The following is a 26,552-nucleotide window of genomic DNA, read 5'->3' as shown; positions in this document are numbered from 1 at the left end:
CATTCTCCTTTACCTTCAGGGAGTTTTTCATTGTGTCTAAGCTTTGTAGTTGTTTTATGTGAGAGGAATTGGGATTATTGGTAGAGCTTTATTTTATCATAACCCAAAGCCCTTAATTTCTTTTTCATTTTTAAGAATTTCTCTTTTTCCATGGTTTATTTTTCTTAAGCATTATCCATTGTGTTTATTTATTCCTGTGTTTCTGCTGGTTTAGTCTTCATTTTTTTTTCAACTTTTTTTTTTTTTTTTTTTTTGGGACAGAGAGAGACAGAGCATGAACGGGGGAGGGGCAGAGAGAGAGGGAGACACAGAATCGGAAACAGGCTCCAGGCTCTGAGCCATCAGCCCAGAGCCCGACACGGGGCTCGAACTCACGGACCGCGAGATTGTGACCTGGCTGAAGTCGGACGCTTAACCGACTGCGCCACCCAGGCGCCCCTAGTCTTCCTTTTTAAAATATCTTTTATTTTATTTCTAATTCTCTCCAGAGTCCTTTCACCTTTTTAAAAATTTCTCTTTTCTCTAGTTAGCTAATTTCAGTGTGTTCAGTAACACAGCTCAATTTCCTTCAGCTTGTTTTGAAATATTAGGTTAACAGTTTTCATCTGATTAGTGCACATGTCTCTGCTCCCTATTCTTTTTTCCTATGATAAATTCGTATGGAATTTTCTTTTGCTCATTTTTTAAGCAAAATAGGTTTTTCTATAATTTCAGTGGGGGGAGGTCTGGATAACTTTAGGGCTTCTCTTCTTTTTTTTCGTTTTTGTTTTTGCAAAGTGATACAAAATATCCTCATATACTTTCTGCCAACTACTTTCCTTGGTTCCTATCCCCACTCTTATTCAGATTTTCTTTCTCTCCTGCATTTCATATCCTTACACTGTTCAGTTGGGATTCTACTTCCAGCAGTTTCTTCTGAGCACAGGGCTTTATCTTGACGGTTGCCTTGGTTTATTAGTTTTTAGAGCTGAGACTGCTTCATCATCACTATCAGGTCTTATCATCTGAAGAACACCCTTCTTGCTTTGACTTTGGCTTTCAGATTGGGCCACCACAGTTTCTACTGAGTATCTGTGGACAATTTAGGAGTTCTTGTTCAGAGGACCATCAGAAGTTCAAAGGCTTTCCTTTTGGGTCTTTTAGCATGGGTGCTGATATCACATGGGCCTGTAGCTGTCAGAAGTTGTTCCCTCCTCTCATACTTGGTTCATGGGGCCACCTTGCCACCCAGTTTTGTTATAGATACTGTCAGCCGGTCTTTGGGTTTGTCATTGTCATTGATTTGTTTTTATTTTAAAAAAATTTTTTTTTCAACATTTATTTATTTTGGGGACAGAGAGAGACAGAGCATGAACGGGGGAGGGGCAGAGAGAGAGAGGGAGACACAGAATCGGAAACAGGCTCCAGGCTCTGAGCCATCAGCCCAGAGCCCGACGCGGGGCTCGAACTCACAGACCGCGAGATTGTGACCTGGCTGAAGTCGGACGCTTAACCGACTGCGCCACCCAGGCGCCCCTGATTTGTTTTTAATGGAGAGGCTTGGTTTGATTAAGAAACAATGCTGCTGTCATTGCCCTCTTCCCAGAATCCTCCTCTTTTAGCAACTTAACCTGACTTTTTTAAAAAAAACCTATGTTTTGGTATTTAAAATCCATTTCTTGAATAAGTGGCTGCTGCTTTTAGAAACAGGCTGTGCTTGTATCAAAGTGAAGTTTAGAAAGCCCCTTTATTCTATCTTTTTTCTTGTTGCCATTCAGAGAGGACCAAAACATGTAAATATGGGAGTGTCCAAATCAGTGGCAATATTGTGTTTTCCTTTCACCATTGGGTTTGTGCTTGCTCTTCAGTTTTTTATTTTTAAATTTTATTTACTTATTTATTTATTTAAAAAAAATTTTTTTTTCTTTCAACGTTTATTTATTTTTGGGACAGAGAGAGACAGAGCATGAACGGGGGAGGGGCAGAGAGAGAGGGAGACACAGAATCGGAAACAGGCTCCAGGCTCCGAGCCATCAGCCCAGAGCCTGACGCGGGGCTCGAACTCACAAACCGCGAGATCGTGACCTGGCTAAAGTCGGACGCTTAACCGACTGCGCCACCCAGGCGCCCCTTATTTACTTACTTATTAAAGTTTTTACTGATTTATTTTGAGGGAAGATAGAGAGAGTGTGAGTGGGGAAGGGACAGAGAGAGGGAGAGAGAGAATTCTAAGCAGGCTTTGTGCTGCCAGCGCAGAGCCCGATGTAGGGCTCAGACTCACAAACCGTGGGATCGTGACCTGAACCGAAGTAAAAGTTGGATGCTTAACTGACCGAGCCACCCAGGCCCCCTGCTCTTCAGTTTGTAAAAATTAAATAATGTAGTGTTTATATATGCTATACACATGTTCAGGATAAAATGATAAAGAAAAGCAACAGACTGACTAACAGAAGGGTCAATACCTCTATGATGAGCAAGGGGAATGAAATTATAGCTGGATACAGGTTAAGGTAGGGAATGCACTGCCTTTTAATCTGGGTGGTAGGTACCCAGATTTGGGTATTTATTGTTTTGTACTTATGTATTTATGTGTTGTATTTATGTGTTGCATTTATTGTTTTTTTTTTTTTTTTTTGAAATTATATACATAATTCTGAGCTGTCTTTCATTTTATGAAAATAAGCCAAACATAGTGTCTGGGACACAGTCTGAATTTGGTGTCCTTGAGAGCCCCTCCTGGGGGACATCTCTGAGCAAGGTCAGGAGTCAGTCCAAGGAAAGCAGGGTTCACCACAGTTGGGGCTTTTGGCAGATATGGCATTGTGTTTCAGGACCTGGACTTTTGGCAAAAATATGATTAGGGAGTGGGTTACTCTGTATTTTTTACTTAAGCTCACATGGTCTACCTCTAGATCTTAGAAGTAGGTCAAGGAAGAACACTACTTTGGGAGTAAAATAAGTGTCCTTAGTTGTTTCAGGAGACTGTGGAAGAGAATAGGAACTTTACTCATACAAGAACAAATTAAGAATCTGGGCCACAGTCTCTCAGATATTCTGCTTTGGGTTAAAAAATCCAGTATATTGGCTGTAGGGCTCTTGGTGATGACATCTTTTGACAGTCTGTCTCTTGAGCTACACACAGTGCTTTCGTAGTGACAGATGGCCCTCTATGCTGATGTACAACTGGGTCTCTTCCAGGCTAAAGGACGCATGGGAAATAAATTTTTTGAAAACATGAATGTCTAAGTATGACTTTATTCTTGATTTATAGTTTGCCTGAATATAGAATTCTACTTTCATAATAATTTTTTTCAGAGTTCATTATTTATCTTGCTTCCTGTATTGCTTTTGAGAAATCCAAAGCCATTTTGATTTCTGATGTAAATTTAAAAAGTCTTTATTTTATTGTGTTTTTATTTAAATTTTTTTAATGTTTATTTTTGAGAGAGAGAGTGTAAGCGGGGGAGGGACAGAGGTGGGGGGGACAGGGGATCTGTGCTGATAGCAGAGAGCCCAATGTGGGGCTCGAATTCACAAACCATGAGATCATGACTGAGCTGAAGTCAGATGCCTAAGTGACTGAGCCTGAACCACCCACGTGGCCCTAAAAAACGTCTTTAAAAGCCTATGGAATATTTTCCCTGCCATCAGTTTCTGACGTTTCACTATGATATGCCTTATTATGTGTTTATTTTTACTTATTGTGATGGGTCTTTTTAATCTGCTATTTTCTAAAATTTTCTTTCTTTTTTAATGTTTATTTTTGAGAGAGAGAGAGAGAGAGAGAGAGAGAGAGAGAGAGAATGAATGGGGGAGGGGCAGAGAGAGAGGGAGACACAGAATCTGAAGCAGGCTCCAGGCTCGGAGCTGTCAGCACAGAGCCTGACATGGGGCTCGAACCCACAAACCATGAGAGCATGACTTGAGTTGAAGTCGATTGCTTAACCATTGAGACACCCAGGCGCCCCTACAATTTTCTTAATTAATTTTGTTAATGTTTTTAACTCCTCTCGTTTTGCTATTGCCTTTTTCTGAAACTCCTTTATTCTGATGTTGGACCTCCTGGATTGATCATATTTCTCTCTTACTTTGTCTATTCCTGCTGTACTTTGAGAAAATCTTCTCATCTCTATCTTCTAGCCCTTCTGTTAATTATTAATTTCCTCAGTCATGTTCTTTTAATTTATTAGAACTCTGTTTTCTTTTATTCTGTGTATTTTTTTTATAGCACCTGAACATTTATTCATAGGTGGAATCTTTCATGTTTCTGACAGTAATAACAGTTTTTTTTTTGAAGATTTTCTTCTACATAGATTCTTTTTTTCTCCAAACAGTTGATTTTCTGTTCTTTCTTGCCTGTCTTCCATGTTAGAGGCTTTATTTTAGATGGTTGGCCACTCACAGTTAAGGGTTCAGACTAAGAAGCTAACCTGTGCATTTGATGAGCCATTTATTGGGAACCCCTGACATCACAATCTATCTTCAGGTCTTTCCTCTTTGATTGGTCAGATTCACAGAAGGAAGGATTTACAAAGGAGCTTCCATTCTCCAGCATGGAGAGTGAGGGTCTGGCTGCTAGGTATTAGAGGGCAGGGCTTGGTTTGGTTCTGTATTCTGTATTCACACTTCATATAGCCACCACATTTCCTTGGTTTAGGTCAGTTACTTTGGTCTTCAACTGTGTTTGGTTTCTTCCATTCCAGAGACCCTCTGTTGTATATTCTCTTTAGACAAAAACTTTAGATCCAGCGAGTTGGGGAGAGGTACTCTCTCAGGGATGAGGTAGGGGAGAAAATGTAAGGACCCAATTGCTTCTTAAATAGCTTTCAGCCAATCCCTCTTTTTATAGCTCCCATTCCTTCCCTGCATCTCTAGCTCTGGAGCTATCTGGTACTGCCAGTTCCATGTCTTTTGAGAATTCTGAGATGCACATGATTGGTTCTCAGCTTTCCTTGCTGCTGGCCTGGGATTCTGCCAAGTCAGTTGTTACTTGTCTACTGGCTTTCAAGCTTCCAATATCATGTTGCTGTGTGTCTTGTGGCCTATTGTCCCTTTCTTCTTGTCTTTAAAAAAAGTCTTTTTACTGTAGTTTGGTGGCATTCCAGATGCTATGATTTGGATGACTGTGTTCACTTTGTGGTCTTAACCCAGAAACTTTCTCCTACTTTTTCATGTCTAGCACCTTCTCATTCTTATGTCTTAACTTAGATACAATCTCTTCTTAGAAGCCTTCTTCCTAAACTACCTTATGTAAAGAAAGCATTCCCTGTTGCTTTCTTTGTTCTCTGTTGTAGCTGCTTGTATGTTTCTTTTTGTTTCTTGTATGTTTCTTTACAGATGTTTAGAACAATTTCTTGTTCTCTTTGTTGGTCTTTTATACTTCATCATAGCCTCATGAGATCAGGGGCTATAGCTGTCTCATGTACTGTTATGTCTGAGACACAAATCATTGGTTCTCAGCTTTCCTTGCTGCTGGCCTGGGATTCCGCCAAGTCAGTTCCTACTTGTCTGTTTGGCACATGGTTGACCCCCAGTGAATATCTGCTGATATTCATGAGTGAAAGAACAAATTATATGTGGACTGCATGATTTAAAAAAATTGATAGTAGGGGCGCCTGGGTGGCGCAGTCGGTTAAGCGTCCGACTTCAGCCAGGTCACGATCTCGCGGTCCGCGAGTTCGAGCCCCGCGTCGGGCTCTGGGCTGATGGCTCAGAGCCTGGAGCCTGTTTCCGATTCTGTGTCTCCCTCTCTCTCTCTGCCCCTCCCCCGTTCATGCTCTGTCTCTCTCTGTCCCAAAAATAAATAAATGTTGAAAAAAAATTAAAAAAAATAAAAATAAAAAAATTGATAGTAAATTCCCCATTTTTTTCATATGTAGAAAAAAGAAGGGCAGGGGAATAAAATAGCATCTATCTTACAAGCTTGTTGTGAGGCTTACAGGAGTTAAAAGGCTAAAATGCTTAGAACAATGCCTGGGACATAGTAAATACTAAAGACATGTTATAATTTTAAGAGTTTCAGAGAGTTTCTAAAGAGTTATGCTTTTATATTTACTTATTGCTCTATTTTGATCAAGTTAGAGAAAATATTGTATGATGGGCTGAATTGTTCTTTTTTTCAAAATGTTTACTTATTTATTTTGAGAGAGAATGTGTGTGGGAGGGGCAGAGGGAGAGGGAGAGAAAGCAGATTCCATGCTCAGCATGGAGTCTGACATGGGGCTTGATCTCACCATCCTGGGATCATGACCTGAGCTGAAATCAAGAGTCAGCTGCTGAACCGACTGAGCCACACAGACATCCCTGGACTGAGTTATTTTTGAGAATTACCATGTGTATTCTGAGTCATGGCACATCTGACTTTTAACCCCTGATGGGTCATGAATCTCAGCTTGGACTTTCATGAAAGACAGTGTACTTTAACAGAAAAGCAGGATCCCAGATATTTCCTAGAGTTTGTCTATGTAGCCAGACATTTACATTTCCAGACAGTGCTGTCTATAATTCATCTTCTTATTTAGGCAGTTCTGGGATATCTATATTTCCTTAGGTAGTAGAATTTATTTTCGGCGCAATCCTTTCCTTTTAAAATGGAGCCACATCGATTGATTGATGGATTGATGGTTGATAACTCAGATACGTCTTGAGTATTGTACTTAGATGTAGAAACATAAATGATTCATAGTCATCAGCCTCTGTATATCTCTGACATTATTTCCACCACATAGTTCCTCAGTTCCTCAAAAATCTGTGATTATAGAGAGTGCAGTACAGTTTAGTAGTGATAGATTAAAACATTCACGGGGCGCCTGGGTGGCGCAGTCGGTTAAGCGCCCGACTTCAGCCAGGTCACGATCTCGCGGTCCGTGAGTTCGAGCCCCGCGTCGGGCTCTGGGCTGATGGCTCAGAGCCTGGAGCTTGTTTCCGATTCTGTGTCTCCCTCTCTCTCTGCCCCGCCCCCGTTCATGCTCTGTCTCTCTCTGTCCCAAAAATAAATAAATGTTGAAAAAAAAAATTAAAAAAAAATAAATAAATAAACAAGCATTAAAAAAGCAATTAAAAAAAAAAAAAACATTCTCTAGTTTTCATCTGCTAAATCTGTATCTGGGTTTATATTTCCTTGAACAAATCAGTGATGCTCCTGTTCCCCACCCTCCACCCTCACCCTTGTAGTTTCAAGTACAGTATTCAGATGTCACATCAGAAGGAAGATACAAATTTGTGAATCTCTCTTTGGGTGGGGTGGGAGTTACTTAAGATTTGGCCTCTTAGGTTCTTCAGTTTCAAAATCTTGATCTGAGGAGGTTGCTCAATAAACTTTTAAAAGAAACTTCTATAACCTGACTTGATTGCATTAAAATAGAATGGAGCTCCATATTCCAGGTCAGATCATTGCTAATATCCAACACAACACTCAATTTGAAGAAATTCACTGCCTTTATCATTTTCTCCATCACAGCATGGAATCTTTCATAGTTCCTAGAACAAACTCTCCTGACCAGTAGTGCAATAAAAACTCGAACAGTAGTCTTCTCTTTTGACTTGAATACATTGCTTTTTCCCTTTTCTTTATTACAAGTGCCCCATCTCTGGCAAATGCAGTGTTTCCATGTTAAGACATTTTCTACTTGGCAAGTGGTTAGGTCTCACTAATTCATGCATGAAAGCACTGGGTGATTTTATGTATCTATGTGTTTTCTTAAAAAAGTGCTGAAAAATGTATGGTGGGCTACAACTAGTTCAGTTGTTTCTCTTTATAGGTGACATGTCAGAAAGTGGCTCTATCATTTACTTCCTATGTGACCTTTGGCAAGTTAACCTCCAGAGCTTTGGTTTTTCTCATTGGTAATATGGGAATAATAATAGTAATACTATTGTTTTTGTGTTTATGACACAAAGTAAATACTCAGAATTTAGAATTATTATTGGGATTATTGTGACCCATAAGACGATGATTATGTCTTTCTTATTGTTGATTTATTCACAGTTCAAAGTTCCTCGCACATAGTGAGTGTTCAATCAATATCTAATGAATAAGAATATTGATATTTTTTCCTTTCCCTTTGTTGCCTAACTTTTACTTGATATCTAAAATTCCCTTCAACTCCTGACTTACAGTGTTTCTTAAAAGTTAACTGCACAGAAACGTAACTGAATAATGTATGTGGAAGTGCTTTAAAAAATGTAAATGGCTATACAAATGTAATTGATGATGAGAATGTAATGATACACAATGTAATGATGTTGATGGTATTGGCCTCACTTGCCAAAGAACAGGAGTGTTCTTTGCTGATCTACCCTGTCTGCTGAAAGTTCCAGGTAATGTTTGCCACCTGGAACTAAAACCCACTGAGGAACATATATGTAAGTATATGAATATTTGGATGAATTAACAATGAAATTTGTGACATTTGAATTTTTTTTGCTTTTGAAGGGAGATTTGACTCTTTTAGCTCTCTAAATAGGTGTATCCTTTTCCATCACTCTTCGTTTGTATTTTTTATGAGGTTTTGCTTTCATTTGAAGAGGATGACCTTCCTCAAAGAAGGATCATCCTTTGATCAAGGATTTGCAAAGAGCTTTGGTTTCTTGCTAGACCTCCCAAACAATTGTTCTCCTCACATCTCCACTTTGGAATGTCTTTATTATTAGCTATATTTGTTTTTTATTCTTTAAAAATGATAGGTCTCTGAATATAAAACTAGATTTTAGTACCAAATGCAGTAGTAGATTGTGTGTGTGTGTGTGTGTGTGTGTGTGTGTGTGTGTGTGTGTATGTGTGTGTGTAGGAGGTTATGCTTAATTTTGTTGATGAAATATCACTGCTGTGTTTTCCTTACTCCACAGATTATTCCTTTTTAAGGTTCAGAGTTTTGGACTGGGAAAGGGAAAGGAGAAAGATCCCACGTGTGGCTGCTAATTATAGTTGCAATTTATTGTCTGCTATGTGCCAGTAATTGTGCTAAGTAGTTTATTAATGTAATATTTAAAAACCCTTGTGGCAACCTTGTGAGACAGATATCATTATCCCCATTTTATAGGTGAGGAAATTGAGGCTCATAGAAGTTCATTACTTTACCCAAGTTCTCGTAGTCGTCAGTAAGTAGAAGAGCCTGAATTCAACTGACAGCTAGGTTTTAGTTTAGCTGACCCCAGTCTTTCTGCTTTTAACTCTTGGTTCCTCCATCTTTCTGTCTGTAAAATGGAACTTTTTGTGTGTGAAAAGCTCCAGTTGTTGGAGGTGATGTAAGGAACAGGGTTGAGATGTGTCTTGTAGCTGCAGACAATTACAGGTATATAATGAAATAAATACTGAGAGGCTTGGAGGAGCTGGTATGTGGGGCAGAAATGCAGATGAGACCACAGGCCCAAACTCTCTGTGTTCTAGAGCCTCCTTAGGAGCCTGGTGAGTGCATAATGAAGTTGTGATACCAGAAGTGAATGATGAAGGGATGCAGATGCAATTCGTGAAATGCCCCTTGCAAATCTTGTTTGACCCCTGATATTAAGAGATTTATTTGTGAATTTTATTGGGTGTGGTAGTAGTATTCAATTATATGTGTCTTTATTAGTTGGAGATTATATTAAAGTATTTATAAGTGGCATAGTCTGATGAAAAAACAAATGTGATAGTGTAGTGTTGGGTACAAGGCTTTGTTTTACTTTTCTTTCTACTATTACGTATTTACAGTTTCCATAGTAAAAAGTAAACAAATAAAAAGACCAAAACCTAACTCCATCACCCCAAACTCCACATGAAAATAAAGGATAGACAGACATTAAATACAAGGAGGACTTTCAAGTGCAACGAGCTGAATTTAGGCTCAGTGGGCAGTAGACAAGACTCTAAATTCTGGTCTGTTGGTAGAGCCTTATTCCCAACCAAAGTTCCCTCAGCTTGACTTCTTTACCAATATCAGAGCTTCAAGTTGTGTCTTCAAATGGGGTAGTCTGGCACCTCTGCTCTCAGAAGTTCTCTATGGTCCTTGTGTAGTGGAGGAAGTGACCCTAATTTATTCTAAATAGATTAGGACCAATTTTAGCTGTGCCAAGCCCTGTATATTTTCTACTTCTCCTGAAATTATTTTTGCCAATTATCCTTCCTAAGGGTATGCTTCAATGGAGGGTATCTCACTTTCCTGAACCTGGGGGTACATAGCTCTAGTCTTCAGTTGAGACTGACTCAGAGGATAAGGACTATTTATATTCCTCTGCCCTGATTCTGTTCCTTGAGCTGGTCAGGTGAGAATGGGGCACATATTGTCCTATGACTATAAGGTCATGCCTGGTTTCTCACACAGTTAAATTTTTAGAGCGGGGCTTTCTGTCTGTTCCTCTTGACTCTTGGAGTAGGTAATTTTTTGCTCTCTCTCTCCATCTGTGTAGACACAAGTCCATCCTCAGCCCTTTAGTCAACTTTCAACCAGATCCCCAAGATGGCTAGTGGTGGAACTGGGGACTGTGGAAGAAGGTGATACAGTAGTTCTTGTGATATAAATTGTCCTTCCTACAAGAAATAGGAAAAAGAGGTAGAGAGAATTAGTGTCATATCCAAGATCCAAAACCAGCCCATGAAAGGCATATAAACTTGAAACAGCTTTGCTACCAAGAATCATGTGATATATGAATTCATTCATTCATTCTTGTTCATCAGACGTTTATTTAGAACCAGATACTTACTAAATTCTGGGAATGCAAAAATGAAAGAGACAGTTTCTGATCTCAAGGACCTGATAGCCTAGTGAGGAGACAGTGAATGAATGAGTTAATGATTATAGAATATAGTGGTAAGTGCTGTGATAGAGGGAAGCCTTGTGTGCTATGAAAGCACCAAAGAGATGTATCTTGTGGTAGGGTGGGTTAGTTATCTATAGCGGAAGTGGTTACAACTGAGCTTTGAAGAATTATTAGGAGTTGGCCAGGCAGACAAGTATGGATTGCATTCCTGCAGAGACAATAGTGTACAAAACTATGGAAGGGTAAGAGCAATATGAATTGGGATTTTTGCAAGTCATTATGGCTACACTGTGATACATATGGAAGAGACAGTTGAAGCTTGACAGATGAACAGGGATCTGTTCATGTTGGACTCTTCTAGCTAATTGCTTGGATTTCAACCAGCAGGAAATGAGGAATATTTGCATTTTAGAACCATCACTCTGGAAGATCTTGTGAAAAAGGGATCTTAAGGGTTTCAGTCTGGATATCACAGCAATAATCTCGGAAAGAGCTTTTGCAGGCTTAAATTAAGGTGATGTCAGTGCAGTTAGAGAAGAGAGTAGATTTTAGAGCTGATTTCTAGATAGAACCAATTGGACCAACAAGTAGAATCTTAATGGGGCGCCTGGGTGGCTCTGTTGGTTAAGTGTCTGACTTCAGCTCAGGTCATGATCTCACGGTTGTGGGTTCGAGCCCTGCGTTGGGCTCTGTGCTGACAGCTCAGAGCCTGGAGCCTGCTTTGGATTCTGTGTCTCCTTCTCTCTCTGCCCCTACCCCACTTGTGCTGTGTCTCACTCTGTCTCTCAAAAATAAATAAATGTAATTAAAAAATTAAAAAAAAAAAGTAGAATCTTAAGGACCTGGGAGACAAAAAAGTCATCTCTTAAGATATGCAAGGTGATTAAGAAGGATGTCTGATTCTTTACTGATCCTTTAATTATGAGAAGAAATGAAAAAGGTATGAGGCATACTTTTTTACTTCAACCATTGTGGTAAATATTTATAGTACTCCAAATTTGTGAAGTATGTCCAGGCCTCTTTATTTATGTCTATCATTTCTCAGTGAAAGCTTAGCTGAAAAGAAGATGAATAGTTTAAAAGGGAACAATGACAGCAAATCCACAAAGTCTTGGACTTTACGTAGCAGCAGAAGAAACCAATAAAAATTAAGATGGAATTAGGGTATATGCTTTCAAGTCTATAACATTAATAACCAGCTTATAAAGAATATGGGGGAAATACTATTTTAATTTCTCATTTGGCAAAACCAGAACAGAACAAATCAAAACAGACAAACAAGAACCCCTGAGGCTCAGAGATATTAAGTGACTTGCTTGAGGTCACACGTTGGTGTAGGTGGGAACTCACACTGCATCTCAGAGCTGTCTGCAGGACATTGTGACAACTCCAAGACAGTTACCCAGAATGTTTAGGGTTCAAGTCATGAGAAGGAAAATGAGTGGTCCACTTGAAGAAAAAATGAGTAAATTTTGCAAATGATAATGAAGAACCTATAAATATTTTGAAATATATCAAGGGAAATGATTATTTGGAGTTGGGAGGAAAATATGAGAGATGGGAGGAAAATAAATTATGAAAACATTTCTGCACTATTTACATTTTTTAAGCCTTTGTTATTTTTTAAAATTTAAATCCAAGTTAGTTAACATATAGTATAATAATAATTTCAGGAATAGAATTTAGTGACTCATCACTTACAAGTAACACCCAGTGCTCATCCCAACAAGTGTCTTCCTTATTATTAGCTGTGGGTCTTTCAGATATGGCCTTTATGATCTTGAGGTTTGATCCTTCTATCCCGACTTTCCGGAGGGTTTTTATTGAGAAAGGATGCTGTATTTTGTCAAATGCCTTTTTCTGCATCTATTGAGAGGATCATGTGGCCCTTATCCTTTCTTTTATTAATGTAATGTATCACACTGATTGATTTTCATATATCAAACTAGCCCTGAAGCCCAGGAATGAATCCCACTTGTTTGTGGTGAACGTATTTAGTGTATTGTTGGATCCAGTTTGCTAGTATCTTGTTGAGAATTTTTGCATCCATGTTCATCAGGGAAATTAGTCTGTAGTTCTCCTTTTTAGTGAGGTCTTTGTCTGGTTTTGGAATCAAGGTAATGCTAGCCTTGTAGAATAACTTTGGAAGTTTTCCTTCCATTTCTATTTTTGGAACAGCTTCAAAAGAATAGGTGTTAACTCTTCTTCAAATGTTTGGTAGAATTCCCCTGGAAGCCATCCAGCCCTGAATTCTTGTTTGTTGGGACAATTTTGATTAGTGATTCAATTTCTTTACTGGTTATGGATCTGTTCAAATTTTCTATTTCTTCCTGTTTCAGTTTTGGTAGTTTATATGTTTCTAGGAATTTGTCCATTTCCTCCAGATTGCCCAATTTGTTGGCATATAATGGCTCATAATATTCCTTTATTATTGTTTGTATTTCTGTAGTGTTGGTTGTAATCTCTCCTCTTTCATTCTTGATTTTTTTTATTTGGGTCCTTTTTCTTTTTGATCGATCTGGCTAGAGTTTACCAATTTTGTTAATTCTTTTAAAGAAGCAGCTCCTGGTTTCATTGATATTTTTCTTTTATTTCGATATCATTGATTTCTTCTCTAATCTTTATTATTTCCCTTCTTCTGCTGGTTTTGGGCTTTATTTGCTGTCCTTTCCCCAGCTCTTTTAGGTACAGCGTTAGGTTGTGTATTTGAGACATTTATTCCTTCTTTAGTAAGGCCTGGATTGCTATATACTTCCCTCTTATGACTGCCTTTGCTGTGTCCCAGAGGTTTTGTGCTGTGGTGTTATCATTTTCATTGGCTTCCATGTACTTTTAGATTTCCTTTTTGATTTCTTGGTTAACCCATTCATTCTTTAGTAGGATGTTCTTTAATCTCCAAGTATTCATGATCTTTCCAAATTCTTTCATGTGGTTGATTTTGAGTTTCAAAGTGTTGTGGTCTGAAAATATGCAAGGTATGACCTCAATCTTTTTGTACTTGTTGAGGGCTGGTTTGTGACCCAGTCTGTGATGTATTCTGGAGAATGTTCTATGTGCACTCGAGAAGAATGTGTATTCTGCTGTTTTAGGATGAAATGTTCTGAATATATCTGTTAAGTCCACCCAGTCCAATGTGTCATTCAAAGCCATTGTTTCCTTGTTGATTTTCTGTTTACATGATCTGTCCATTGTTGTAAGTGGGGTGTTGAAGTCCCCTATTATTATGGTAGTATTATCAATGAGTTTCTTTATGTTTGTAATTATTTTATTTATATATTTGTGCATCCATGTTGGGGGCATAAATATTTACAATTGTTAGATCTTCTTGATGGATAGACCCCTTAATTATGATATAATGCCCTTATTCATCTCTTGTTACAGTCTTTATTCTAAAATCTAGTTGGTCTGATATAAATATGGCTACTCTAGCTTTCTTTTGACAGCCATTAGCATGATAAATGGTTCTCCATCCCCTTTCAATCTGCAGGTGTCTTTAGGTCTAAAATGAGTCTCTTGTAAGGAGCATGCAGATGGGTCTTACTTTGTTATCCATTCTGATACCCTATGTCTTTTGATTGGAGCATTTAGTCCATTGACATTTAGAGTGAATTCTGAAAGATATGAATTTAGTGCCATTGCGTTGCCTGTAGAGTTGGTGTTTCTGGTCATGTTCTCCAGTCCTTCCTAGTCTTTGTTGCTTTTGGTCTTTTTTGTTTTCTTTTGTCTTTTCTCCACTCAAAGAGTCCCCCTGAAGATTTCTTCAGGACTGGTGTAGTGCTCATGAACTCCTTTAGTTTTTGTTTATCTGGGAAATTCTTTATCTTTCCTTCTATTTTGAATGACAGCCTTGCTGGATAAAGAATTCTTGGCTGCATGTTTTTCTGATTCAGCACAATGAATATATCCAGCCACTCCTTTGGGCCTGCCAAGTTTCTGTGGATAGGTCTGCTGTGAACCTGATCTGTCGTCCTTATAGGTTAAGGACTTTTTTTCCTTGCTGCTTTCCTAATTCTTTCCTTTCCTGTCTGTGTGTTTTGTGAATTTGACTATGATATGCCTTGTTGATGGTTGGTTTTTGTTCAGTCTAATGGGAGTTCTCTGTGCCTCTTGGATTTTGATGTCTGTGTCCTCCCCCAGATTGGCAGTTTTCTGTTATAATTTGCTCACATAAACCTTCTGTTCCATTTCCTCTCTTCATCTTCTGGGCCTCCTACGATTTGGATGTTATTCCTTTTTAATAGTCATGAGTTCTCCAAGTCTTGTGTCATGTTCTTTTGCCTTTGTTTCCCTCTTTTTTTTGCTTAATTATTCTCCATAATTTTATATTCTATATCGCTGATTCGCTGCTCTGCTTTGTCCATCCTTGCCATCACGACATCCATTCGAGATTGCTTCTTGGTTATAGCATTTTTAATTTCGTCCTGACTAGATTTTATTTCTTTTACCTCCACAGAAAGGGATTCTATGCTTTTTTCAACCCTAGCTAGTATTCTTATTATCGTGGTTCTAAATTCTAGTTCAGACATCTTGCTTATATCTGTGTTGATTAAGCCCTGTCTGTCATTTCTTCCTGTTCTTTATTTTGGGGTGAATTCCTTCATTTTGTCATATTGGAGGAAGAAAAAAATTAATAAAATAAAAAAATAAGAATTAGAAATTAAAAACAAAACAAAAAAGTAAACGAAGCTAGATCCTAGGTACATTTTGGTTTGCTTGTTGAAGGAAGCTCACAGTTTGAGTTTTTAAGGAGTCTTCATGTGGTGAAGCTATGTTCTCTGCTTCAGTCTCACCAGCTACAATCAAGATATCAGCTGGGCTGCATTCTTATGTTCTGTGTTCACACAAGAGACACAGGAAAACTGAGTAAACCTCCACTATTTACATTTTCTACTAACACATTTTTATCTAGAAATTATTTATTTGCATAAATGTCATTAGCGTTTTAAAGAATTTATTTAGAGAGTATTAATAGGATATAACAAAGGTGACATTTAAACTTTAATTCATTTTAACCCCTGTGTTAAACATCACATCACATTTTAAAGATGAAATGTGTTAAACATTTTAACCATCTCTTATGTACCTAGCATTGTGACAAATTCTAAGGGAATTACAAATGGTATATAAGACAGTTATATCCTCAAAGGTATTAAGGTATTGTTAGGGTTACTATATTTGCAAACATGAAACTAATTTAGAACCATCTGGACCAGTTTATTATCAGTGATAAATTTATATAATGAAGTGACAAAATTTTTGAGGCAGATAATGAGTGCTCTGAGCAGTCAGGCAGAAAAGGGAGATGGTGATAATGTCTAGAGTCAACCAGAATGTCTAGAGTCAACCAGTCATGAATGGTGTGACTCTTAAGATGGGCCTTGAAGGATTAACAGGATTTGATTTTTCAAGAAGAAAATTGTGGTACCAATGAAGTAAACAAGTATCAGTTTGTGTTTTCTAAAAACAAAAGTAAAACTCATTTAGTTTTAATATTTCATCTGCTCACTGCAGTGTTCCTCAATGAAGTACTGGAAACAACACAATCCTCAAATAGTGAAATAGGGGAAATATCAATATTTCCTTCCATATCATGAAATTAAATATTATTAAGCTCGTAAGAATAATTAAAGAACAGTGTGGCCTGAAGGAGAAGCCTGGCTTCTAGCCAGGAAACTATCTGCCACTTACTAGTTTTGTGTTTTGGGTGAGTCAGTTATGCTTGAGCTTTGGTTTATTCAACCTTATTTATTTGTTTTTAATGTTTATTTATTTTTAATAGAGAGAGAGAGAGCATGAGCAAGGGAGGGGCAGACAGAGAGGGAGACAGAGAATCTGAAGCAGTCTCTACACTGTCAGTGCAGAGCCTGACCTGGGGCTCAAACTCACAAAGTGTGAGATCATGACCTTAGCCAAAATCAAGAATTGGATGCCTAACTGACTGAGGCATCCAAGCACCCTGGTTTAGTCAACATTAAATGGAAATGATAATAATCACTCCATAATATTATTGTGAAGATTAAAAAATAATGTGTATGGAGCACCTGATAAATAGTGGACATTCAATAAACATTGTTCATTATGATTCATATGTGCATGACTGGTATATAAACAGAAACAGTCCTTCTGAAGGAAAATGTCTTAATTCCTATGAAAAGCTTTAAAATGAGTATTTCTTGTCTGAGTCAGCAATTCTGTGACTAAAAATGTATTCTAAGGAGATAGCTGAAGATGTGTGCACATGTTTGAAAGGATATTCTTTGCAGCATTGAATAGAATAATGAAAAATAACCCCAAATCTCACAGATAGATGATCGGTGACATAAATTACAATTTACTTACATAAATAAAATGTACTTACATTAAAGTGATGATGTAGGAATGTATTTCTGATATAGAAAGTGAGGAAAACAGATTCTAAAGCTACAGAATACTCCCAGTTTTGTAAATTGAGTTTATGCAAAGAAAATTTCCTGGAAGGATAATACACCAGAATGTTAAGTATAGTTATCTCTGAATAGGGCGCCTTTAGTTAATTTTTATTTCTTCATTGAACTTAATATGAATTTTTTACTTTTATGGTAATAAGCATAGATTGATACAAATTTAAAAACAGGAATGGGTTGTTATTAAAAATACTTAGTGACATAGGAAAATACTTAAGATTTAAAGAAAAAATGATTTAAAACTTACGTACTATATGATCTTAATTTTGTTGAAGTATTTGTATATGCCTAAAATGAATGCCTGAATTTTGTCCTTGTGGATGTTTCTCTCCACATGTAGCAAAGCTTCTAGCAAATGGTGGGGCTAGGAACAGAGCAGAGATTAGACTTGCATACACCTGGATAAAATTCATCACTTTCTCAGATTCCTTTCTGTGTTTTCTTTATTTTTATCACAGCTTTAACAGTTGGCTTTCTTGGCTATTTTCATAAAGAAATAGAGTTTAACCACTGGGAAAACCCACTGTCCCTCTCCATCCCTTCTTTCCTTTCACCTTTTCTGGGACCCAGCAAATTCAGCATTCCTTGGGCACTCAGGGATATATAATGGAGAACAAAAGACCTAGTTCTTGGAGCCTATTGTCCACTTGGAAGAGACAATAAAAAAATCACCAAAATATGTGTTAAAAATTGTGTTAACTATGGGGAAAAAAAAGCATAGGGTATGATGACAGAGCAAAATGAAGGTGGAGGAAAGGGAATCAGTTTAGACAGGGAAGTCAGAGAAGACCTCCATTAGGAAGTTATATTTTAAGTCAGCCTTGAAGTAGAAGTAGTAGTTAGCCAGACAAACATGGAGAGAAAAGCATTGTAGGAAGAGGGACAAGTACATATAAAGGTTTTTAGGCAAAAAGTAGCTTTGCCATTTCAAAAAACTGGAGCAAGAGCCAGTATGTCTGACTGTTAAGGTATGATGCAAAGTTGGAAGGTAGGCAGGGACCTGGTATAATATGTTAAGGATTTTAGATTTTGTTCTGAGGGCAATGGGAAGCCACTGAAGGATTTGCATGAAATAGTTTATATTTTATTTATTTATTTATTTATTTATTTATTTATTTATTTATTTAAAGTTTATTTATGTTGAGAGAGAAAGAGAGTGTGTGTGTGTGTACATACACGTGAGTGCATGGGGGTGGGGCAGAGAGAATCCCAAGCAGGCTCTGCACTGTCAGCACAGAGCCTGATGAAGGGCTCAAACTTACAAACTGCGAGATCATGACCTGAGCTGAAGTGTTTGAGCTGAAATCAAGAGTCAGATGCTTAGCTGACTGAGCCACCCAGGTGCCCCTGAGATAGTTTATATTTTAGAAAAATCTCTTTGACTGCTCTGAGGAGAAAGAGCTGGAGAGAGGCAAGAGAGAACCAGGAAGATGAATAAGGGGCTTTCACAATTGATGGGGAGGTGATGGTGCCCAGTAATGATCATGAAGATAAAGAACAGAAGACAGATTGGAGGTATATTTTGGAGGTATATTATCCATTGACAGGATTTAGTGACAGGTTGGATTAAGGGTGTGAGAGAGAGGGAAAAGGAGCTGTCAGGATGATTCTCAGAATACTTTGTTGGAGTGACTTAGTAGATTGTATAGATGGTGGAATAGGTTTTTTTTGGGGGGGGGTAAAGGGTGAGATAAGTGTTCAGTGTGGAACATGTTTGCCTTTGTGATATCTGTAAGATTCCTAAGTAGAGAAATTGAATTGATGAGGTATGTTACTGAGAAGAGCTACCCATCTGGGATGGAGATACAAATTTACGAGTAGTTGGCATAGATCGTGCTGCAGGCTCTATGGATGGGTGGGGTTGCCTGTGGATAGAATATGGAGACAGAGGAACAGAGAATCTAGGCCTGAGCCCTGGGGAATTCTCACATTAAACATCAAGTAATGGAGGAAGTAGTGGAGCTCAGTGAGGGGCTGCACTGGAGCAGTAAGGGGGAAGACTAGAATGTGGGGTTGCTGGGAAGCCCATGGGGGTGTATCAAGGAGGAAGGGATTGGCTGTATGGAATGGGCTAAAACATCCAGGAAAATGATGACGGTAAAGTGCCCATTGGATGTGGCAATGGGCTCCAGATGATGGTGGGAAAGGGGGATTCAGGGCAGTGGTGGTGGTGGAAGCCTGATAGGAGTCCAAGAATTGGAAGTGATGGAGAAATGAGAGAGTGTACACAACTCTTTATAATCTTGGCTCTTAAGAGAGAGGCCAGTGCTGGAGGGGAATGTCAGGTCAAGGGAGAGAGTTTTTGTTTCCCTTTAACAAGGGAGATTCTAGAGTTTATTTGGATGCTTATGGCCATGACTTAGTGGGAGGGAGAGTACTAGTGGTCTGATTGATTATGTTTGATTGGGAAAAGAAAGGAGATGCAAGTAGGCTTTGCTGTCTACTCTGTGTTGAGTTTGTACTAGGTACTATGCTAAGTGGTTGGCACAGTAAGTGATTAATATTCACAGTAACCCCATGAAGTTGGTATGATTATCCCTATTTTACAGATGAGGAAACAGGAGTTAAGTAGAAGTAGAACCAAAGTCTTAATCCAGAAGTGTTTGATTTCAGAGCTTAGACCCTTAGCTCTGGCTTATACTATTGGAGGATTTCCTCTATGGTGGTGTATTAGTTGGTTTCCTAGGGCTGCCATCACAAATTCCCACAAACCAGGTGGTGTAAACAACAGAAATTAATTTTCTCACTGTCCTGGGGGCCAGAAGTCCAAGATCAAGGTGTCGGCAGGTTTGGTTTCTCCCGAGGCCCGTGTCCTTGGCTTGCAGATGGCTACTGTCTCCCTGTCCTCACATGGCCTTTTCTCTGTGCACATGTATCCCTGGTGTCTCTCCTGTGTCCTAATGTCCTCTCTTTATAAGGGCACTTGTCAGACTGGATCAAAGCCTACTCCAAGGGTCTAATTTTTACTTACTCACCACTTTAAAGGCCTTATTTCCAAATAGTCACATTTTGACATCAAGCCTTCAACCTATGTGTTTTGGGGGGGGGCACAATGCAGTCTGTAACAGACGACTTCTGTTTCCTTAAAACTGTAAGGAAAAGAGTAGGTGTGGGGGAGCTTTGAAGAATGTGGAGAGGGATGAAACAGTGATTGAAGAGGGTGGATAGGAGCTTACTACAAAAAAGGTAGTCTTACAGTCTTACAGTCAGTTGAGCTTGGAGATCGTTTGTTTATATCTCAATTATCTGAGGTTCTATAGCAATATTCTGGTAAATGATTGGAGTAAAGAGTAAGAACTCAGTGCTGCAGCGAGGCTGCTGGTTGCTCACATAGGCTTACTAACCAGCTACATGACCATTTTTTTTGTGTACAAAGTTGAAATGTAAATGCATTCTGTTCACATCCTCAGCATAATTACACATTACTGTATGTCAGGGACCTTTCTGGATGTTCTCAAATAGTTGAAAACATGAAAGTTAAATAAATCTATGATTGCTAAGATTTTGTTGCATTTCACCAATGCAGAATTTAGCTTGAACATTTTCCAACAGGTTCTACAAGTTGTCTTTCATGATTACTCACCACTCTCTTTGTGCTTCTTTCTCTCCCCCTCTTTCTTTCTTCCCTGTTATCATCTTCACTCATCAGTTATTTATTGAGTATCTACTAGATGTCTGGCACTAGGGTAAAAACAGTCAACAATCTAGTGTGGGAGTCACAGATGTATATATGCAAAAAAAAAAAGCCCCCAATTGGTTAGGGGTATTATTAAGGTAATAATTCATTTGTTCATTTATCCTGCAAATATATTGAGTTTTTACTGAGTGTCAGGCAGTGTGTTAGGCTTGGTATAGAGACAGGAGTAAGATACAGTTTCTGCCCTCAAGAAACTTACAACCTGATATGCAAAACATAAACAGGTAAGTAAATAAAGACAATGCAATGTGACATCTGTAAAATATTAAAATCACTTCTCAAAGAAGGGAGTGATTCTTGTCTCTGCTTTCCCTTGCATGTTTGGATACCTGTTGAAAGGAGCCGTTGCTGCATTTTAACAAAAGGAACTATAAAAAGAATATCCATTCATTTCACCCTTGGTTCTAAATGCTTATTTTTGTTGTGTAGTGATGGTTTTGTAGCTCTTGAATTACAAGCAAACATCGAGTTTGGGATCTATGGCTTTTCTCTTCCCATGAGTTTATTGTCCACAGTTGACACTATCAACACCTTTTTTTAGGTGATAGGATGGTTAATGGTGTCCCTGAAATACTTGACAGAAACCTGCTGAATATTAAAGCTTGTGAAAAATCACAGTAACAGAGCACTCCTGTGGTGGTAGGTGAGCTGAGAACATATGCTAGCTAGAACATACCTCAAATATTTGGGACTTGGAACTATGTATTAATGGGCGAGGAGGTTCCCAGTAATGTGATTTTTTTTCAAAGGTGGTTAACAGCAGATCAAAAACACTGAGAAGAAAGTGGGTTTTTGTAGATTATGTAATTGAAACATTTTCAAGTATCCCTTCTTTTTACCTCATCTCAGGAAAACAGTTATTTACAACCAAACATTTATGGGGTTCATTGAGACAACGGCTATAAACTTGTTGCTTTCTTCAGAGGTGATATGCTATACAAACTCAAGGTATTATTATCTGCAATCTAGACTTCTTTTTGTGGGAAATGATAACCATATTATGGGATTAGTGCAGGTAGTAGGGGGGAGGAAAGGCAAATTTGATCAATGGTATGTGTAGGATTTAGAATCAATGGTTAACCAAATAGCAGCTAAAAATTGCTTTGATATCATGCAACAAACACCCACTATCTGCATATTGACTTCATTTCAGATTCGTAATCTAGAGTATGTCCTAGTGGAAGGAACACAGGTTGGGAACTAAGGGTATAAATTCTGGTCTACCTCTGCCATTGACTACCTATGTGCCTCATTTTCCCTATCTTTAAAATGAAATGGTTATGAGAAAAGGTCGCTAAGGTCCCTCCAGTTCTATTTCATCATTCTGTGATTCTTCGCCTGTCAAAAGCATATGACTTTTTTTAAGTTGCTTACGCCAGCATTTCAGTTAGAATTGCATCCAGGAGTTTGTTTCCATGGGCTGTTGGGAACAGCAAGACCTTGCTTCTCCAGGACTTGATATGTCTTCTGTTAACTGCTGACAGTGAGCCATACCACCTAAAAGGCTCCCTTGGTAGCCTTAAAGATTGAAAGGACAAATGGACAGTGTTGAGAGCTCTGTGGAAGAGGAGACCTGAGAGACGGTGATCACCATGGCCCCTTGGGATTTGCAAAGAGGAATGACTAGCACTGGGCCATTCACTGCAGCCAGGTCAAAGGTCAGGTCAGGAATGTGGACAATGCTGGTGACTCCAGGTAGGTCTAGGAGGGTAAACAAGCCCACTGAGTCCCTCCTGCATCTTGAGAAGATCTGAGCAGCTCTGCTCAGAAAAGCTATTAGGAAGTTTTCTAATTTATGAAACTCCTTGGAAGGAAAAATGTGACATTTATTTTTCATATTTTTATTACTATCCAGTCATTATATTCTTACTCAACACTCACCAAGTTACTCTCCTCTTAACGTATTCTCACAGTTCAAACATTCAGTAAACACACTACGTGCTTTTATGATCACATTGAGTTAAAAATCTGATTTTGACTGATGCCATTGTGCAACGGACTCCCTATATTTCAGGATTTTTGGAGTATTGTTGAAAGACCTTTGAGTTTTCTCCTTCAGTTTTAGTTAAGCAATCTTAAATATAATTCTCTGGTGGCAGAGATTTATATCTATTATTATTTTGATAATAAGCTAACTTGGGGGTGATTATACAATGATTTGGAGCATTGCCTTTCTTAGTGATAAAAAAAGTTATGGAAGATTTGTGAATAGGATATTAAGCCAGATAACTTAAAAAAAAATTGTGTGCTGGATACAATTATAAGAAATTAAAGATCTTTTAAATTGTTTCTATCATGGAATTCCAATAAAATTCAGCATATTTTCCTTAAAATACTAATTAAATTCCTGTATCTAATCATTAAAAGAAAACCCAACAAGCTGTGTACCTAATACATATTACAAGATAATTTTTCTTTTTTTTTTTTTTTTTTTGTTTTGCTTTTATCTAGTTGCTTCCAAGATCCGGTACTTACAGGAATATCATAACCGGGTTCTTCACAACATTTATCCTGTACCTTCAGGAACAGATATTGCAAACACCCTGAAATACTTTTCTCAGACCTTGTTAAGGTAAGCTTTAAAATATCCTCTACTTCAAAAGAATTATTAGGTAGTTTTGCTGAATTGATTGGGACCTAAACTTTTATCGCACTGAAAGTTTTGAAGGGCCTTATGTTTTCTAGTGCTCTGCCAGAAGAGTCTGGACTCAAGTTCTCTGGGTGTATATAGCAGGTCAGCTCACAGGCCTAACTGAAAAAAAAAAAAAAGGGTTGCATGGCTACCGCCTGCTTTCCTCCACTTTACGTCTTTTCAAGAGATTTATACAGTGATAAAGGTTATATGTCTGGCATTAATATAGAATGAGATTGACAGGAGAATTTACATTGCTAAAATTAATAAGAAACATGGTCTTAAAGAAAATCAGAATTAAGTAGTGTTTTAGGTTCATCAATAGTATTTCCTGTTTCTTGAAGTATAATGTATGGTAATAACAATCTGTGCAACACTTCAAGCGTTCAACGTGCTTTACAATTGATGTGGAAATTCTGAGGAGGACAAGGAATGAAAAACAAATCCTGGATGCTTTTACTATAAGACGGAGACAGGAGGGACCTATCTACTTCACAGTTCTCTTTAGGAAAACCAAGGGGAGCCTTTCAAGTAAAGACTCCGTTGTTTGGAAAATAACACTGAAGAATAAAGGGGAACGCTTCACTTTCCATTACATTCTAAGGCTTGGTCTCCCCATTACCATGATCTTCTCACTCCAAATCTGATATTGGAAACACACAACTTGACTTGCTACTATTTCTTTTTGCTGTGTAACAGCAACATTTTTGTGAGATAGGTATTAGGGAGGGAACACCAATTCCGACTGAGTGTAGTTGCCCTGGAGTCCCCGCTCGTGCAAGGCGAGCCTTTGGCAGTCTGAATGCTTTGTAGAAAGAAGTTTCACGCGTTTAAGTCAGCTGCTCGTCTTCTACAGCCCTGATCTTTGTTCTTCTTATTCTTTGGAGTATCTTGTCTTCTTTAGAACACTTGGTGTCCCTATTCTGTATTAAAGGGATTCTGTGTATCAGATTCATAGATTTCATACTTGCTTAGTAAGTAGAGGCGATTTTCCTTCTTTTCAAATTGCAGTGGGATTATTTGCTCAGTGTTCATTGAAATAATCAGTTTGTTTATATTGATATACAAGCATCTGATCCTGCTCTTTTGAATTCTCCTTTTGTCTTTGAGGTCAGGGTTCTCAACGGGAAACATTGTCCTTTATCACAAATTCTGGAAGTTCTCAAAGTGGGAGGCTTTTTTTCAGTAGCAAGCAGATTCTGAATTCACTTTGCAAAGAAACTGTGACATTTGTTGGCACTTTGAAGCCTACTGCTTAAGTCTTAGTCATTGTGTCAGAAAGTTTGGAAATTTAGGATACTGAAGTCATGTTTGCAAGACATGAAGTTTCCATTTTCTTGAGCCATGGATTATTAGGATATGATCATGGTTCATAGCATTTTAATGATAAAACTGGTGTTAAGGTAGTTTGTTCAGGTAGCTGTTGGAGAAGATTCTGTGCCATCGAGCTGAATCCATTTTCTTTTTAAAATTTATTTATGTAGATTCAAGTTAGTTAACATGCAGTGTAGTATTGGTTTCAGGAGTGGAATCCAAGTGCCCTCCTTAATGCCCAGCATCCATTTCGTCCATGCCCCCTTCCCCTCCCCTCCAGCAGTGCTCAGTTTTTCTCTGTATTTAAGAGTCTCTTAAGGTTTGCCTCACTCTCTGTTTTTATCTTATTTTTCCTTCTCTTACCCTATGTTCATCTGTTGTGTTTCTTAAGTTCCACCATTTTCAAGGGAGACAATATCAGCAGCTGCTTCTAATGGTAGTATTAACAATAACTACCATTATCATAGCAATATTGTATGATAATACTAGTAATTATATGTGTCAAACACTGTTCTAAGAACTATACATGTCATCTCATTTAATCCCTTATAATAATTATATGAAATAAATGTAGTATTATACCTATTTTACAGATAATGAAACTAAAGCGTAAAGCAGTTAAAGAAATTGCTCAGTCACCTATCTAGTCAGCATTGGAACCTGGATTTGACCCTGGTGGTTTTAATCCACAGCATATTCTCAATAATTACACTCTATTGCTTCTCCCTCATACTACTAGTTATCATGGTGCAAAGACACTTCTTTTAGTAAATACTTGGGTTTGGCCTTTGGGAATACCAGCATCCATTATGAGTTCTTGGCATAGTTTTGGTTTTCCTTGAGATTAAGGGAGGAAAGGCTGTGCTTAGTGCAAAGATTTGCCAACTTTTTGGAAGTTAAATTGAGCTGTACTTGAGGTGATCTGGATAGTGTTTTAATTCCCAGATGCTTTAGCTGTCTCTCACTTAGCAATTTGTTGTGGATAGTAAGTCAGAGCAGAGTTGATAGCCTATAGGACACACTCACATGAAGTAGGAAGAAGAAAGAAAACAGTAAGAAGCATAACATGTCACAGGCTGAACTTCAGTGCTTAGAGGTTTCAACTCTTGGGCTGAACCCAATGCAATTTCTTTCTTCTTTTTGCCTACCTCAGCATTAAAAAAATAAAAAACAAAAATCAAAAATAAATAAAAACACCAAAAAAACCCCCAACAACAACCCCACAAAACCCAACGCAAAATTCTTTAATTTCTTTTGTTTCTTGGAAATATAGAACTTACAACTATTGTCCTACATTGGACCAAACTATGACCACTTTCACTGTTGATATATATATATATATATATATATATATCCATAATAATATTTATATTTCTTAATTTTCTTTATGCTATTAGAAAATTCAAGACAGATAAGATGGTCTAGGTATTTGGTGTCCAAGATTATTGACAGTAAGAGTTTCTACTCACTAACAAGTTGGTTCCCTTTGCATTTTAGACGACTTTTACATTCAGAAGCACTTCTTGCTTTCAGAATGCAGATTCTTGGAAAGAAACAAGAAGAAAGAATTAGAGACGAATTCTCAGAGTAACCCTCTGTCTATTTGGATATTCTGAAGGAAGTTAAAATTATTATTATTTTGAGTAAAATCTGCAACTTGAAGTACCAGCAGCTTCATTTGAGTCAGAATTGCATTTTTAGAGGAATAGTCCTCTGGTATTCATGTGTGGCATGTGACTCTTACTGATTT

General features: G+C 38.0%; 1 protein-coding gene across 22 annotated transcripts in view; it reads left to right on the top strand.

The window, feature by feature from the left end:
- UNC79 (unc-79 subunit of NALCN channel complex) overlaps positions 1 to 26,552 on the top strand; it is a 282,253-nt gene that overhangs the window by 20,296 nt on the left and 235,405 nt on the right. For 19 of the 22 annotated variants that reach the window (XM_086708939.1, XM_086708934.1, XM_086708935.1 and 16 more), the window contains one exon: positions 23,308 to 23,428. The exons of 1 other annotated variant lie outside the window; for it this stretch is intronic. Coding sequence is in view for 20 of the 21 variants with exons in the window: in XM_086708934.1 (XP_086565060.1) it covers positions 23,308 to 23,428 (121 nt within the window). In the remaining variant the exon portion in view is untranslated. Of the gene's footprint in view, positions 1 to 22,150; positions 22,552 to 23,307; positions 23,429 to 26,552 lie in introns of those variants that run through there. 2 more of the 22 variants (XM_086708925.1, XM_086708924.1) reach the window with 2 other exon arrangements.

The sequence above is a fragment of the Puma concolor genome, chromosome B3, assembly GCF_028749965.1.
Source record: "Puma concolor isolate L17-30 chromosome B3, mPumCon1.1.hap2, whole genome shotgun sequence".
NCBI classification, from domain to species: Eukaryota; Metazoa; Chordata; class Mammalia; order Carnivora; family Felidae; genus Puma; species Puma concolor.
Note: the sequence above shows the minus strand (reverse complement) of the source record. Positions and strands in the feature narration are given on the sequence as shown.